General features: G+C 42.0%; 2 protein-coding genes across 2 annotated transcripts in view; one reads left to right on the top strand and one right to left on the bottom strand.

Moving 5' to 3' along the window:
- TBCD (tubulin folding cofactor D) overlaps positions 1 to 2,706 on the top strand; it is a 120,212-nt gene extending 117,506 nt beyond the window's left edge. Inside the window, exon 39 of the mRNA XM_005424536.2 lies at positions 1,970 to 2,706. Coding sequence (XP_005424593.2) covers positions 1,970 to 1,981 — 12 coding nt within the window. The 3' untranslated portion in view covers positions 1,982 to 2,706. The remainder of the gene's footprint in view (positions 1 to 1,969) is intronic.
- A 345-nt stretch (positions 2,707 to 3,051) lies between these two features.
- The window catches only part of B3GNTL1 (UDP-GlcNAc:betaGal beta-1,3-N-acetylglucosaminyltransferase like 1), a 98,665-nt gene continuing 86,207 nt past the window's right edge, over positions 3,052 to 15,509 (bottom strand). Inside the window, exons 8-11 of the mRNA XM_031060012.1 lie at positions 14,444 to 14,579; positions 7,018 to 7,086; positions 5,755 to 5,829; positions 3,052 to 3,337 (exon numbers count right to left, since the gene is read on the bottom strand). Coding sequence (XP_030915872.1) covers positions 3,257 to 3,337; positions 5,755 to 5,829; positions 7,018 to 7,086; positions 14,444 to 14,579 — 361 coding nt within the window. The 3' untranslated portion in view covers positions 3,052 to 3,256. The remainder of the gene's footprint in view (positions 3,338 to 5,754; positions 5,830 to 7,017; positions 7,087 to 14,443; positions 14,580 to 15,509) is intronic.

The raw sequence follows: 15,509 nt of genomic DNA, 5'->3' as shown, positions 1-15,509 counted from the left end.
GTGAGGTGGGAATGTGCTCCAGGGGCTGCTTTTTTCATGGAGGTGTCCCTGAGGATGTTGGCAGCCAGCTGCAGAACACGTGGGATGGCTGGAGCTGCTGCCTGAGGCCCTTGCAGCCCCATCCCAGAGCGCATTCCAGGCTGGCAGCGCCACATTCCAGACACAGATGTGCAGCCCCTGCTCCTCTGCCCTTCCTGGGGAAGAGGAAAAGACAGGAACTTCTCCATTTCAGCAGCAAGATGATGACATGAGGTGGTGCAGACCACAGCATTGCAGCACTGCCTCTGTGGATGGATAGCATACAAAACCATAAAGTGTATATATATATATAAATATATATATATATATATGTAAAATGTATCTTTTTAGATAGTTTGGACATGCCCACCCAGCTCAGTATTTCAGAAGTACAGAACTTTCTGCTTTGGTAGGGGTTCTAGAAGAGGTTTTTTAGTGTTTTAAAGAATATGTGTTACTGTGTAGATATAAATATTTATCTTTCTTTAAAGAATCATACTTCAGACACTATGAATACCCTTCAAAGACCTCCTGCTGCCTCATAGCAGTGTCTTCACTCATTTTCCAGTTCTTACCATCTGCTTCTAGTACAATTTTAAGAAACCTCAGCTAACATTTTTATAATTCTGAAAAACAAGAGTCTGAACCTCCTGCCCAGCAAGGAGTTGTTTTCAGAACAAAAACTGAGCTGAGTCTTGCTTTTAAAAGTTTTCTAATCAAGTAATAGAAAGGTTATGCTCAAAATAAGAAATCTTACAAGATAAACTCTCAGATCTCAAAAAACTCCTTATTTTATTATTTTAATCATTAATGATTGAAGGCTGAGAGAAGACTGCTACTTTAGGAGAAAACTGTCTCTAAGATAAACAAAATAATAAGAAATATCTAAAATATTAAGAAAAAATAATACCTAAAATATCTAAAATAATAATAACATCATAAAAATAAATAATAACAATGTCTAAAATAATTAAATAATAAAATATCTAAAATAACAAGAAATATGTAAATACATCTAAATCCAAGTATCTCCAAGGGAGCTGGTACAGGTGGGATCTGGATGTTTTGGAACTTTACCTCCTGATTCCCTGCACATAAGCAAACATTCAAACAGAGCTGAGCCTGCAGCTCAGGCTGCCCCTGAGGAGGGGCTGTCCTTGTGTCCCCTTGTCCCCAGTGCTGCTCCCAGCAGTAGGAGAAGCCAGAGAGGAGCCCAAGCATGGCAGGATAAAAAGAAGCTGAAGTTGGCTTCAGCTGAAATTAAAACTTTCTACTCCTTTAAGTTTTGTACAAATAAAACTTGCTGGTGGGTAGTTCAAACCATGGGGTTAAAAGGACTAAATATTACAGCTTTATATTTTCTTTTCTGTTTGGGTTAGTTAATTACAGAGCTGGGAAATGCCAGGACAGCAATGCCACAGGGAACTGCAGTTCCCCCCAAAAAATGGCTCAAAATCCCAAATTTCCCTCCAGAAGAATTGAGAATGGGAGGGGGGGGGATTTTACCTCCTGCCTGTTGTGCCTGAAGCCCCCCAGGATGGATCTGGAATGGTCTTGGGTCTGGGGTTACATCTGGGATCCCAAATCCTGCCTGGGGAAAATGGGGGGGTTTAGAGGGAGGGATCTCCCAAATTCCTAGGAAAAATGGGGAGTTTGGGGGGGGTTCCTCAATTCCTATGAAAAACAGGGGGTTTTCCCCTCAAATTCCCAGGAAAAGCAGGTGCTTTGGGGTTTTTTTCCCCTTGTTTCCTGGAAAAAACAAAGTTCTCCAATTCCCAGGAAAAACAGGGAGTTGGGGGTTTGTTCTGAGTCTAAAACTCCCCAAAATCTCCCACTTCCAATCAAAATTCCACCCTCATGGGGAATTCCAAGGTGAAGGTGTTGGGTGGGGGGAGCAGGGGACTGCCTGCTCCAAGTGACTTTTCCTTTCCCTTTCCTTTCTCCCTGGCAGAGTTCAGCATGAGGAGAGCAGGTCCTGCTGCTGGGTTCTCCTGGAGCTCCTCAGTGGTTCCAGGGTGGGAAGAAGCTGAGCTGTGGCATCCTGATCCATCCTGACACCTGAGCCCTGCACTGCTGGGCAGGAGAGGCAGAGCCTGCCTGAAAGCACCCATGTGCCACAGGAAGGCAAAAATTCCTTGTTTTCAGTTTTTAATGTTGCTGTCTGGCAGGTTTTTGTCATGCTCTGGGCACACTGAGCTGTCTGGTTTGGTGTCAGGGGTTTGTACCTCCCTGAATGGAGCCCGTGTTTGTACACACCCCAAGAATTAAACCTGACCTGCTGCACTGATCTCTTCAAGACTGATTTTTCAGAGGTGAGAATGGCAACACTCAGTGATACTGAAATCATCCTGAGCATCAAGTGTCCCTGTGGAAAAGTCTGTCATTCCTATGTCATAGTCAAACAGAAAAATCCAGGTTTCACTTCAGCTGATGTCAAAGCCTCTCTTAACAGCTCTTTATGTAACTAATTCAGACAAATTGTTTTTGTGGTAAACTCAGTTTTGAAGAAGGTGAGGCAGTTCTTCAAGCAGCTGCCAGGACTCCAGCTCATTTCTTACCCCCTACAAAATGAAATCACTCTGAAATTGATCTTTAGTGAGATCAATGTGATGGGGAGGCCAAAAGCACAGGCCACATCATATTGTAATTACACTGTTATTTTATGGCTGTAATGAAATCCCAACAGTAGAACAGTGGCTGTGTGTGTATTGACACCTCTACAAATGTGAAAGGAAGGAAAAATTCAGGCAGAGAAGCTAAAACCAAGCCAGTTTCTCTGTGAAGTAAATGCTGCAAAGTGCAGGTGCTCACTTCCAACCTGGCTGGCTCAGACTCTGTTTGGTTTTGAAGAAAGTAACTATAAATGAGATTATTCAATGCTTCTTAAGGCTTCCTGCAAGCTGGACTGGCAGCTGGAATTAGTGGAGCTCACTGACTGTTAATCACAATTTACCAGTCAAACTGAGTGATGTGCAACAGCAAAAGTAGTAATGCACACAGTAAAAAAACCAGTAATAACTACTAATGTGCACAGTAAAAAAACCAGTAATAACTAGTAATGTGCACAGCAAAAGTAATGCAGCATTACCCTGGTGTAACTGTGACCTCCCTTACAAAGGGGTTAGTCAGCCCAAAGATTAAATTAACAAATCCCAAATGACTAAATAGTTCTAAATCCCTGAAGAATTTGGTTTTCCTGCACCCAAACACACAGAGAGCAGCACTGCCTCACCTTGCTTTAGTTAAAGTGATAATAATCCTTCCCTTCCTTCAGGTTCAGCGTGGCCAGGTTTGTTTCAAAGGCTCCACCTGTCATGTCCTGCAAGGGAAGAAGAAGAAAATTAAATCAAACTCATTTCAGGCTGTAATTGGCTTACTGATTCTTTAGGCCACAGGAGAAAGTCCCATTTGCAGAACTAAACAAATAAACCAAGGCCCAGGAAAGTTTCTATTGAAAAATTCAGGGTATTTTGAAAATTTAGTGTTCAAATCAGTGTGGGGGGGATATCAGACAGCTCCTCCCTCTGCAGTGCTGCTCTGGGGCTGCTCAGCCCAGCTCTGCTCTGGTGTTTGCCAACTCAGACATGGGCAGAAAATGGACCAAGGCATGAGTTGGGCAAAACAAGTGGTTGGGTGGATTCTGAGCACTGATTAGGTTGTCTGATAAAACAAGCCCTTCGTCAAGCAGATGAAGTATTCTGCAGAGTTAAAGGTGTTTCCTTTTGAGCCCCAGTCAAGTTATCAGGACAGGAACTGGCTACATTTGGTCCTTGAGCAACCTCAGTGATGTCATTATGAAAACAGGGCAACTTCAGCATTCCTGAGCACTTCCTGCAATCCTGAATTACTGGTCTTAAGGAATGTCACCAAAAAAAAAAAAAAAAACCCCAAAAATTATTGTTTCTGTGGTTGGACCAGAACAGCAAGAGTGAAGTTTTAACTGTGAATGTTTAGGATGGGAAGTTACAGAAAGGGAATCCAACTGGAATTGAAGGAGTTGAAAAAAAATAACCTGCTTTATAGAGGGTTTAAAAAAATATATAGGAGACCAGATGCTAAATTAAGTGGGAGAGTTAAAGACAAATCTTTCATTCACAAAGCACAGGAAAAGCCAGGCAGGGCTGTACAATAAGAGATTTAAGCACAAATTTTCTGAAAACTTTGTACAATCAAACTACTTTAATTGCTGTGACAGAAAAATAAAACTCCCTTTCATTTCCAGCCGTTGGAATCCAAGCCAAGGCAGGGCACAAAGCAGCATTTCCAAGCATTTTGCTTTTACCTCCAAGCAAGAGCAAACAGGGAGCACAAACCCTTGGGTGAAGTGGCCCTGAGCAGCTAAAGCCACACTTTGATTCTCTTCAGCAAAATTCACACACAGAGAGCAGAATTCCAGCTCCAGCTGCCTGTGAAGCCATTATAAAATGAGCAAAGATCAGAGGATGCCTGCTTCTTCCAGAAGGATTTGCTCTGGTACCAAAGCCATGCCGGTGCTCACAAGGGAGGAACTGCCTGAAAAAATAAATGAGCCAATGCTGCTCCAAGTACATGGCCAAGAGAGTCACTTCTTGTAAACAGCCCACTTAATAAACACATCTAATCTCCAAAATCACCCTCTCAGAGCTGCAAAGGAACATGCAGGTTTTGTCTGTATCAAAAGGAAAAATAATCCCCTACCTTGAACAGCAAAATAAAAGCCAATAAAGCCCCTTAAAGCACACTTCCTTCTTCAGAAAATGGTGATGAATTTAGGTTGGTAAAGAATAAGCAAGCAGAAAATGCTCAGTGGCCATGAGGGGAAAAATAGACTGAAATCCCAACTGAAGTCAGAGACCAGAGTTTGCAGACAAGATGTTGTATAATAGTCTCATTGTAAGGGCTCCCCAGATTAAATGTGCTTTAGAACAGGTTGCACAGATGTTTTGTCTGGGGACTTCCACCCACTGTTACATGCAGTATGAAAAATTAAATTAGTTGTAATAGTACTTGCTGATCCAAGAGTTTATCAACCCAGAGTACAGGATAATGCCCCAAGGCACTCCCAGTCTGGCTTTACAACCCCGAGTTCTGAGCCCAGAGCTGATCAGGAGGTTGGGAGTGCCAAGTTAAAAGCAGGCTGTACCAGAGGAGAGGAGACCCAGCTGATCCATCCCTGAAGAGATCAGCACAGCCTCAGAACGTCAGTGTTGTGTGGAGCTGCAGGTTTTAGTTGCTGTCAGAAGAGTTTTTATTGTTTTTTACCACTCCAATGTATTTGCTATTTTAAATCTTCTCTGTTATAACAGCAGAAGAACTGCTGGTTATCATCTTCTAATTATATTGTCAGGGCAATTAAACCAGTTGAAATAAGTTACCACAGTCAGATAGAGAAGATGCTTCAGAACTGGCAGGGCCAAACAAAATGGCTTTTTAAGATCTGATTTAAAACCAAAGCCTTTGCCATACATGGGGCTGCAAATTTGGCTGAGTGCATGTGCTCTTTGGGGTGTATTTGGTATTGGGCAAGGAAGTACAACAGATCCAGCCCCTTCACAGAAGCTGTTCCTTTTCTTATTCTTAATTTTACCCAGTACTGCTGATTTAAATCCCAAAATGCCCTGCACAATCAGTGTGATAAAAAAAGCCATTCAACTGTCGAGCAAAAGCTTCTGGGAAAAGGCACTTACAGTGAATAGAAACTCATTTTCCTGAGGAGCAAATGCTGCTCCTGCAGGTGAAGCCAAAGGTGGGACTCACCAGCTTCACACAGATCACGAAGGGTGGAGTTGCATCCCTGAAGTGACACACAGGAATTTTTGGTTTTGGTCTCTCCTGCAGGAGGAAGGGGTACAGAAACACTCAGGTTACTTGCCAGCTTGGTTTTAGGAGCTGCTAAACTCTAAAAAGCGAAAAAAATGTGTTGAGCTGTGATGCTGAAGAGAGCTGGCTCATCCTCTGCCTGTGTTTCAGTGCCTTTGTGTGAAGTTTCAGTGCAGTTGTGTGAAGTTACACCAGATCTGAATTTCTGTTCCCAAGAGGAGCAGCTCTCACTGCTCCACTGCTTCCTCCTCACCTCCAAGTTCTACTTCCAGCCCTTTCCCAAATAATTCCCTCTTTGACCTGATGGCAATGTGTCCAGCTTCAATAGCTTGTCCCATAACAAACTATGTTCCTCTCTTGTTTTGGTTAATTTTTTGCCGTTTTAGTGAACTGCATCCATTCCTGTGCCCTCAGACAGCATCAGAACAAGCACCAGAGCAGAGGAGGATCTCTCCCTCCTGCTGGGAGCTGTTAAAGGGCTAAAGCTCAACTGGGACTTCAGCACAGATCCAAGCTGCAGGATTTTCTAAGGATTCACAACAGCTGCAGTGCAATCTTTACAGCTGATCTGAGAAAATGGGTTTGTTTTAGGGAGACCAATGCCCAGGATCTGTGTCAGTCACACTGACAGTATCACTGAGCTGCTGGGCAGTGAGTCCTCAGAATTCCAGGCTGAAATGCTGATCCCAATTGCTTTCATGCAGCTCAAACACTCAGTGTTTTCCCAGTATGGAACTGTACAGTTCTTCCATGCTGCACCTGAGATGGGGCCCTCCTGTCTCTCCTTCCCCCAGTCCCACTCCCATCAGATACAAGGATCTGGCAAACTCAGGGTAATTTGATTCACAAGATAACTTGTTGGAAAACTTTTAATTTTGAGGGTTCCTTCCCATTATCCACCATAAACCAAATTCTACTCCCATTTAGAAGACACACCTGCCAGTGAAGACTTTTGCCCCATCATCAGGATCCTTTCAGAGTAAGTATTTTTGTCTTTCTGAACTGACTTCACTGAGTGTGAAGCTGACAGTCCTGGCTCCACTTTGCATTCCAGTGTCCATTCCCAGCCCTCCAATCTTCTGTCACAGCCTCTCTACCAAAATGAGCTGCTACACAACTTCAAGATCAGTGACAAATTCCTTCATCACATTCCCCAGGACACTTCTAGATCACAATAATGCAAGAGTGCTTATAACTCACCTCAGATTCCTCATAGGTGTAGAATCCTTTTGTTATTTTCTTTTCATCAACATCACAAAATGCAGATACCTGGAAAACAGCAGCAGAATGTTTCAGTAGCACCATTTCACCTGTAATGTATCTGTGAGCAGAGCTGAGGCATGGGATGGACACAGGAGTAGGGCAGAGCACCCTGGGCCTCCTTTGGAGCTTAAACTCTGATTAAATCCTTTCTGGGTGTATCTCAAGGAGTAGAGAAAATTCTGCAGGTGTCTATGAGCACATTCTGATCTAAGCCACTGACTGTGTAAGGGAACACCAGCAACCCCATCCTCAGGGAGTGAACTCATCCCAGAGACCAGTTCCCTCATTTTGGCATTTCCACTAAAACCCAGGATAAGATGTAATAAAAACCTCTCTCTTCCTGTCCCCCCCAGGCATGGGATGCACCCCCAGGCACCTCAGGACCACTGCTCTGGGTGCTCTGCAGTACCAACCTCAATTCCAGGGCACAGCACACCAAATCTGGGAATTCCTATGGTTATGGACATGAATTTCAACTGAAAAGCTCAGCAGATCTGATGTTTAAACACAAATAATTACTGCTTCACTTTGCTTATTCTTTACTAGAGTTATGAAAGCATTATTTGCAGCCCTAGGTGCCAGACATTTCAGATGGGTTTTTATTTGCATTCCTCATAAATATGCAGGCAGAATAAATGCCTGCCATCTAAAATACACAGTGGCCTTATTTTTGAGAGCCACTAGGTTGCCAGGAACATTTTGGAAGACTTTTTAAAATAAACATGGCTATGTTTTCCTCTGACTTCCGTTGGATCTACTCATATTATCTACATGGAGCTCTTATGCTGAAGCAGAACAGTTGAGATAGTTAAGGTCATACAGAAATCAATTATTCTGGTGAAAGCTGGATAGCAGCTTTCATATCTTTTTAATTGCCGCATTAAAAATTGATTAACAACACTTACTGCTGAGAAAATCTGAAAAGCCAAACAGCTGTTTATTAATTTATTAAGTTAGAGAAGGCTGAAAAGGCTGGCTGGCTTTCTGTGTCTAAAATCTCTCTCACACATTTTCTTCCTGTGATTTAAGATGGTTTTCTTTTACCTAAAGTGACCTCATTCTGTTGGTGTAGAGGGTTTTTCTAATACCACAATATCACTTCCTTCATTAAACATCAATGGCAAGAGAATGCAAACAAAAATATCAAGGGACTGCAAATAAGGCTGCAAAGCAATGAGGGAAATGAGGGGATAAACTCATTTATCCCCTCACTGGAACCCCTTAGAGGGACACAGGGAGACCTGGAGAAGACAAAACAGGCACCAAAGGAAGAACAGGACATAAAGGAAATGTGGAATTTGCACTCTGGGGCTGTGTGAGTGAGGAATCACATCAGGAGCACACCCAGAATTTGCTTTGGGATTGCACGAAGGACATGAACCCTGTGTCAGCACTGGAATGGGAATAGAAGGGAAGGAGGGAATTCAGGAAGGTGCTGGGGATTCTACAAGGTGTTTGTGGCTGCTGCAGCTGGGGTAGATGGACACACACAAGCAGCTCCTTCACAGATTAATCCCCTTTACATCCCTGGCCCCATTTCCATGCCCACTGCAATGCTGTGGGGCAGCTGGAACTTCAGATGGTGTGGATGTGTACCCACACACAGATATATAAATATGTGTGCACATGAAGGGAACCAGTAGAAGTCACTGTGGGAAGAGAAGTTCCCCGGCTGTATTCTCTTCATTCTGTGCTAACCACCTTTAAAATTCTCCAATATTCAGCAAATCTCAGTTCTACCACTTGTGTTTTACTGCCCTGGAAGCTGTGATCATAATAAACAATATTTAGCAAGATATGCCTTCAATGTCAACCCAACAGACTTCTAGGAACAAAGTCCAATATGTTGATTTACTGTCCAATAAATGAAGCTATTTTTGGAGCTGTTTATGCTCTTATAGATAATAAAAACCAAAATAAACCAGCAAAACTTATGACCCGAGGTAAACTGAAATTCCATTTACACTTCTCTGTCAGGAACTGAGAATTCAGCTGCAAAATCTGTGCTGGAAAGTCTCACTGTTCACCCTCAGTGTGTTATTACCCAGTTAACAGAAACCCCTGAGTGGTGCCTGGACTCCTCAGCATGAATCAATTTCTTCCCAATATCTAATCTCAATCTCTGTCAGTTTAAAACCATTTCTCCTTGTCCTGTCACTACATCCCCTTGTAAACAGTCTCTCTCCAAAGACACTTCTTGCATCACTAAATTGCCATTAATTCCAATTCTCTCTCACTCCATCACTCCAATTTCTGGCTGTAGAAAGCTCTGCCCTTTCCCAGTCCCCAGAACACCCCCACACAAACCCCTCAGTGAAAAAAAGAACACAGGTGAGCCTGTGACAAATTTCCCTTTTTGATGGAAAGAGCTCAAACCCTTTTTGTTATCACTGAGGTATTTCCCTGTATAATTCCCAATGGGCTCAGGCAGCTTAGACCTGGTATTTACAGTAGTATAAAACAGATCAGACTTGAATGGGTGATTTTTCTGCAGCCTGCACACCATGTGGGTGGCCAAAATGTAAGGCAACTCTTTTTCTGACACACACTATTTATTTTCCAATTAAAGCAAAGCTGTGTTTGGAGTCTAAATACAGGACTTAGGCACAGTTGTTTATCCTATAAGGAGAAGCCAGGGCATCAGGCTTATGGGAGTTATTTACTTTATACACTATCAGGATAAACCCAGAGACACCTATTTATTTTCCTGCATTAATGGCCTTCTTTCTTGTAGCTTTTATGAAGAACATCTATGCACACATGAACTGCTGTCTCCCTGTGAGAAACCATGAATTATAAAGCTATAAAAGAATCTCAATTTGCTTTTTTCCCCCCCTCTCCTTTTAGCAAAATTACTCTTTGGCAATACCTCTGACAGTATGACACCACTGAGTCCTCAGATCACACTTCAGTGTTACTGAAATATATGAATTATTACATGTTTTTGTTTTAAAATGTATACAAATCTGCACAATTACAGAAATTCCAAAAGAAAGAACACTACTAATTCTCTCAGCTCAAAACTGGAGGAGACACCTGGGTCTCTGCTAGAGGCAAGCTAAGGAACCACTGTAAGTCATTTTTATAAATATGGATTGTAACTAACAGTGGTGTAAGGGGAAAAGGAGAAATCATCTTCTCCCTCCTAAGAGAAAGTTTACATAGCTCAAAAGATAAGATATTAACTCAGAAACAACCTCTGCTAGGGGAAGACACGTTAGAGGAAGATAGAAGCCCTTTTCTGGCTGCTCCTCCTAATAAACACAGGGGCTCTGCAGGGCCAGGCTGGGCTATCTGACCTCCCTGGGGAAAGGAGATTAAAGGCAGCACATCCTCCTCCAGTCACAGCAGGAGCAGCACTGACAGAAGGGAGCCTTGGGGTGCAGCTGGGGCTACCTGCCCGCTGGAGCTCTGCTGGCATTGCACAACAATTTAATGGTTTTTTCCTGTGTGACTGGTTGGGTACTGCAGACAGTGTTTCCTCACACTTCCCATTCCACTCAGATTTCATAATGGAAAAACTGAAAGGTTTCATCAGCGTGATGATGTCCTTTTATGGTGAATGATCTTCACAGGATTTTAATTCCCCCATTTTGTTTTCACCTGTGGTCTGTAACAGCCATTTACAGAGAGCAACTACCTGAAATCAGCACATTCTCAGGTCTGGAAGGACATGAGAGGCAAGTTCCACATGGGAGAGTGAATCACTGAGTGGAACCTGACAGAAAACTGGAAAACCCTTCCAATAAATGGTCACCTGCACACTGGGACTTCTCCCTCCTCCTAACATCAGCTGGTGTCCTCAGAGTCGCCTCCAAAGAGACAACCTGCAAAATCCTACAGAGCAGATCTTCCCTGCTGCATTCCCTCCCCATCTCATGCAATCCCACAGCTGTTTTAAACTTCTAGTGAACCCTGTTAATTCTTCTATTTATAATTCTTTCATTGAAGCTTGTAGAAAGCCTCAGGAGCATGTTAATATACATCTCTGCAAAAGCAAAATCAATTTTGGCCACTCATGTCAAAACAAAGCAACTGAAAGCATTACAATGCAAGTTCACATAGATACAGCTAATGAAGAAACAGGACAAGAGACACAGGGGCATGAACAGCTTCTGCCTTGCCATGGAACCAGCAAGCACCAGCCACAATCTGAGTGATTTTCTGTGCCAGGAGCTGCTTTTATTTCACCTCTTTAGCACTACAACCAGGACAGAAGCTGTGGGTATCTTTAAATCCCAAGAATGCATTTCATTATTCCATTTAGACACCATTCCACTGAAAACAGCAGCAGCTTCCCCTTTTTGCACATGTCCACAACAAAATCAGGGGAGAATTTTAACATCAGAATCCAACATGCAAAATCAGCTGCTAAACACGGGATAGAAACCATTTCCCTTGTTACGAACAACACAGACCTGCCTTCATAGGTGTGGGACCTCACTGCCACAGACTCATCCCTGCAGAGGAAATGTGAGTGGTGCCAGGCACCTTTTGGGTGTGCACAGCTCTGTGCTGACAAAGCAGAGCTTGCAAACAGCACTTCCTCCCACATGGAAAAAACAGGGAGTTTTCCTGGCCAAGAAGCATTCACTACAGTCCAAAATTAAGCTTTGATTTACCCCATGTCATTTTAGGGTGTTTTAAACCTGGATTTAACTGAAACTTTCAAATTTCATCTCTTTCCTTGTTCTGGAGGCTTTTAACTTGCTTTCACATTGCCATTCCACTGTGGAGGTGGGTGCAACATTCTCCTCTTTATTCATATTTCTTTGCCTTCCATGTCCCCACTCCAGGCTCTGATAGTGCCACTCACACACTTTCAGAATGGTTAAAATGCTGCAAAATTTGAACATTTCTTAGCTGTGGGGGTGAGCTGAAGGACCACAGCTGCAACACAAGGTTTGGTGATGCTGCCCTTGGAAAAAGGCAGAGGAAACCCAATGGATGATTTTAAATGGTTGATCAGCCAGGAAAAAAGGCCTTCAAAAGACTTTTTCTGTTGTCACAGAGGAATGGCACGGCCAGGCTGTGTACAAGCACTGTTTCCAGCCCACTAATGAGCTGATGCTTATTTGGTCCTTTCCCCTGCTTTTCCATGAGCCACTGGAACTCTATTTTCAGCCATCGGAAATGACACGAAATGTTAATGCTTAAGTTCTCCTTTTAGCTGAAGTCTGATGGAGAATAAAAGAGCAGACAAGACAGCTCAGAAACCCTCCAGGCACACGGAGCATCCCAAAAAACATTTGGTTTCCATCTTCAGCTGCAAATTATAGACACAACGGATGCGTTTTAAACAAAAAAAGGCCTGTTTGACTTCATTCTTGCAGAAATGCTAATACTGAACCACTGTCAGCAGTGTGAATCAAGAAGGGGACAGCCAGGAAGCAGAATTTCCCTAAGAATACTGAGATCATGGTAATTAATTCATAAAAAATCCTACTAGTGGAATAATTTTTTTCGTGTGTTGCTGTTTAGCAAAAATACTGAGCCTTGGATTTTTGCCTGACTCCTCTGGAGACAAAGCATCACTTTAATATTCAATATACAGATGGCTGAGGGAAAAGGGAGAATTGCTGAGGTGTCCTTTTCTCTTTTAACATAACCACAGCTCACATTCACACTGTTTCCCAAACAAACTAAAGTAATAATTTGTTAGTGAGTATGAACACAGACAGACTGCTGCTTCCTGGAATTGCCTGAATTTTGTTTTCTAAGAAACAATTCTCTTTGGCACAGGGCAGAGCCGGGCTTTTCAACATCCCACAAAGACCCTGTCAGCAGAAGAAATGCAATTGCTTTGTTTACCAGGTTCTAAAAATACTAGAAACATTCTTTTTTTCTTGAAAAAGATGTTTTCTTACACATCCTAAGCCTGACAGTTCAAATTATTTAATTCTCTTCCTGAGGATTTAGTAGAGTCCAGGTTTGTTTCAAAATTACAAAGTAATACAAGCTGTATGTGGTAGGGTGTTTTTGGAGTGTTATTATTTATCCTAGGAGTATGTGTCCCAAATTTTCTGCAGGCACTTGGTGCCAATTGAGAAAACAACCCTGCAGTGACTCCACAGTCCAGCCAAAGTTAGTCAGGACATCTTAAGAAATTCTGCATCTCAATAAAAGTATGCAAACAAAGCACAGGTGAAATCTCAGGAGCCTAAACTGACTTAAAGTATAAAACCAACTAAAATTAAGTTTAGACTTCATTTTAGCTGGCTTTTTACTTTTTTAGATTTTAATACATATAAATAAAATGTAATTGTCATTATGAGTATTATATATAATAATGAAATAATATATAGAATATAACTGTCATAATAAATCAATAAATAAAAAAATCATATTTAATGGACAGGTCTGTCCTCTCTGAATGAAGCAACTGATTCGTTTAATATCTTTTCATCCAGCTCACCCACTGCCATGTGATGGCAATGACAGAGGGATGGCACTGGAATGGCACTGGAATATCAAACAGGAAATTCAGTTCAGTTTTTGCTTTGTACATTTACTCCCATGCCTATTCAGTAATTCTAACTGTGTGTATACAAATGTCTTCTATTTTTTTTATATGTGTGTGGTCTGAGGGCCACAACATTAATCAGGTTTTTATATGTATTTGTCATTTTGTTTTCCCATCCATATTCTTAAGAAAAGAAAAACACATGCAGCAATAAAATGAATGTTCTGTGGCTCTTTATAAGAAACAGCCATTTGACATTAGCCCTAAAGCCTTTATCTAACACAAAGTTATTGCACACAAGAAAATGCTATAAAAATAAGGTATTTAGACTCTTGGACAAATCTATCCTGAGAAATATCTGCCATTGCCAAATCCCAGCATTTTCAGCTGACTGTGAATGGGACAGCCATGTCCAGCAGTTTCTGCTCACCCTTTCAGCCCACACCAAACCCTTTTTTTTGGCAATCAAATCCTTTTTGGCAATCCATCCCTTTCCAAAGGGACTCACAGTGACCAGAGACGTGTCCAGTATCCACTTTGGAACTGGGCAAACATTATACAGCTGTGGATGACCCTGGACAAAGCAGTTCAGCACCCAAATAAAGAGTTCACAACCCAAATAAAGAGCTGCTCTACTCACCCTGAGTACCTGCCTACTGCAGCTTTGGCTCACCTACTACTGCGCTGAGCAGCAACATGGTGCATTTCTTGCTCTCCACGCCCACCATAAGCTCTAAATAAAATATCATGGCAATTTAAAAGAAGAAATACATCACACAGAATACTGAGAATTGCCCCAATTTATATACATTATTAACTAGTACTTTGGGTTAGATTAGCAGCATCACGGGGGCATATGAAGAAGAAGTGGGTTTGGACAAATGTCACTTTCCAGCTCACCTTTTTCTGATTAGCTGGTGACAAGCTTCTGTAGAGCTTCTTGCCTTGCTTGCCAGCATTCCAAATGGTGAATGATGTCCAGGAGCTCAGGACTCTGTCCTCGAGGAACCTGACTCGGTGATTCCAGATGGTTTCCCTGGAGAGTTGGAAAAAGGGCAGATTTTGTTTGAGCATTATTATAGAGCTATGTGCACATGTACACACTCACTTACAGGTAAACCTAACCAAAGGGATTCATATAATACAAAAAAAAATATTAAATCACATCAGAACATTAAACTAGAAATTTCTGAGGGAAATGTAGAGAAGAAACTCCGTGGAAGTTCTCACACAAAAAACATTTCGTCAAGTTTACAGCCTTAGACACTGAAGAGCTGCTGACATCTTCAACAAGTTCAAGACAGGTTCTCAGAAAGAGAAAACAATGTCAAGGAAAGCAGTTTGTTCATGGTCCATTTCTCCCAACTGGCAAATCTACTTGGACAACTACTGCTTTTTTTTTTGAGTTTGTGTATTCTACCCTATAATGTAATATTTAAGACTGCAACATTTATCATGGTTTAGAGAAAACTGCCTGCTGTTAAAAACATCTGCTTTATTTCCAGCATACATTTAATATTCATTAACTAGGAACCCACCTCAGACTTATTAAACAGTTTCCTAAAGAGAATAAATTGTTTTCCTCAATTTGACAAATGAAACTTCCTAACATACATCTCTTGAACAAGGCACCTTGAGCTGTAACTTTCTTTCCCAGGGAATTCTGATGCACCCCTAGTGGGTGTCTCCTTATTTAAGGCAAACTTCAAGTGGAGTTTTCCATTTTCTTATTTGCATCATTCCTTCACAGCCCCAGTTATGTTCTGAAGACCACACAACCCTCATAGGACACAGTGACCCCACTTCACTTCAGCACAGCCAGATCCTGCTCAGCACTTCATCACTGATCCTGCTCTGATAACTTGGAAAAGACTTCGTGCACAAATAAAATTTCCTCACAGTTCCAAGGATGATGGCTCTGCACCAGCATTTCAACTAATGGGGAAAAAGAAAATTTTGGATTTGA

This window comes from Geospiza fortis, unplaced genomic scaffold, assembly GCF_000277835.1.
Source record: "Geospiza fortis unplaced genomic scaffold, GeoFor_1.0 scaffold244, whole genome shotgun sequence".
Classification (NCBI taxonomy): domain Eukaryota; kingdom Metazoa; phylum Chordata; class Aves; order Passeriformes; family Thraupidae; genus Geospiza; species Geospiza fortis.
Note: the sequence above shows the minus strand (reverse complement) of the source record. Positions and strands in the feature narration are given on the sequence as shown.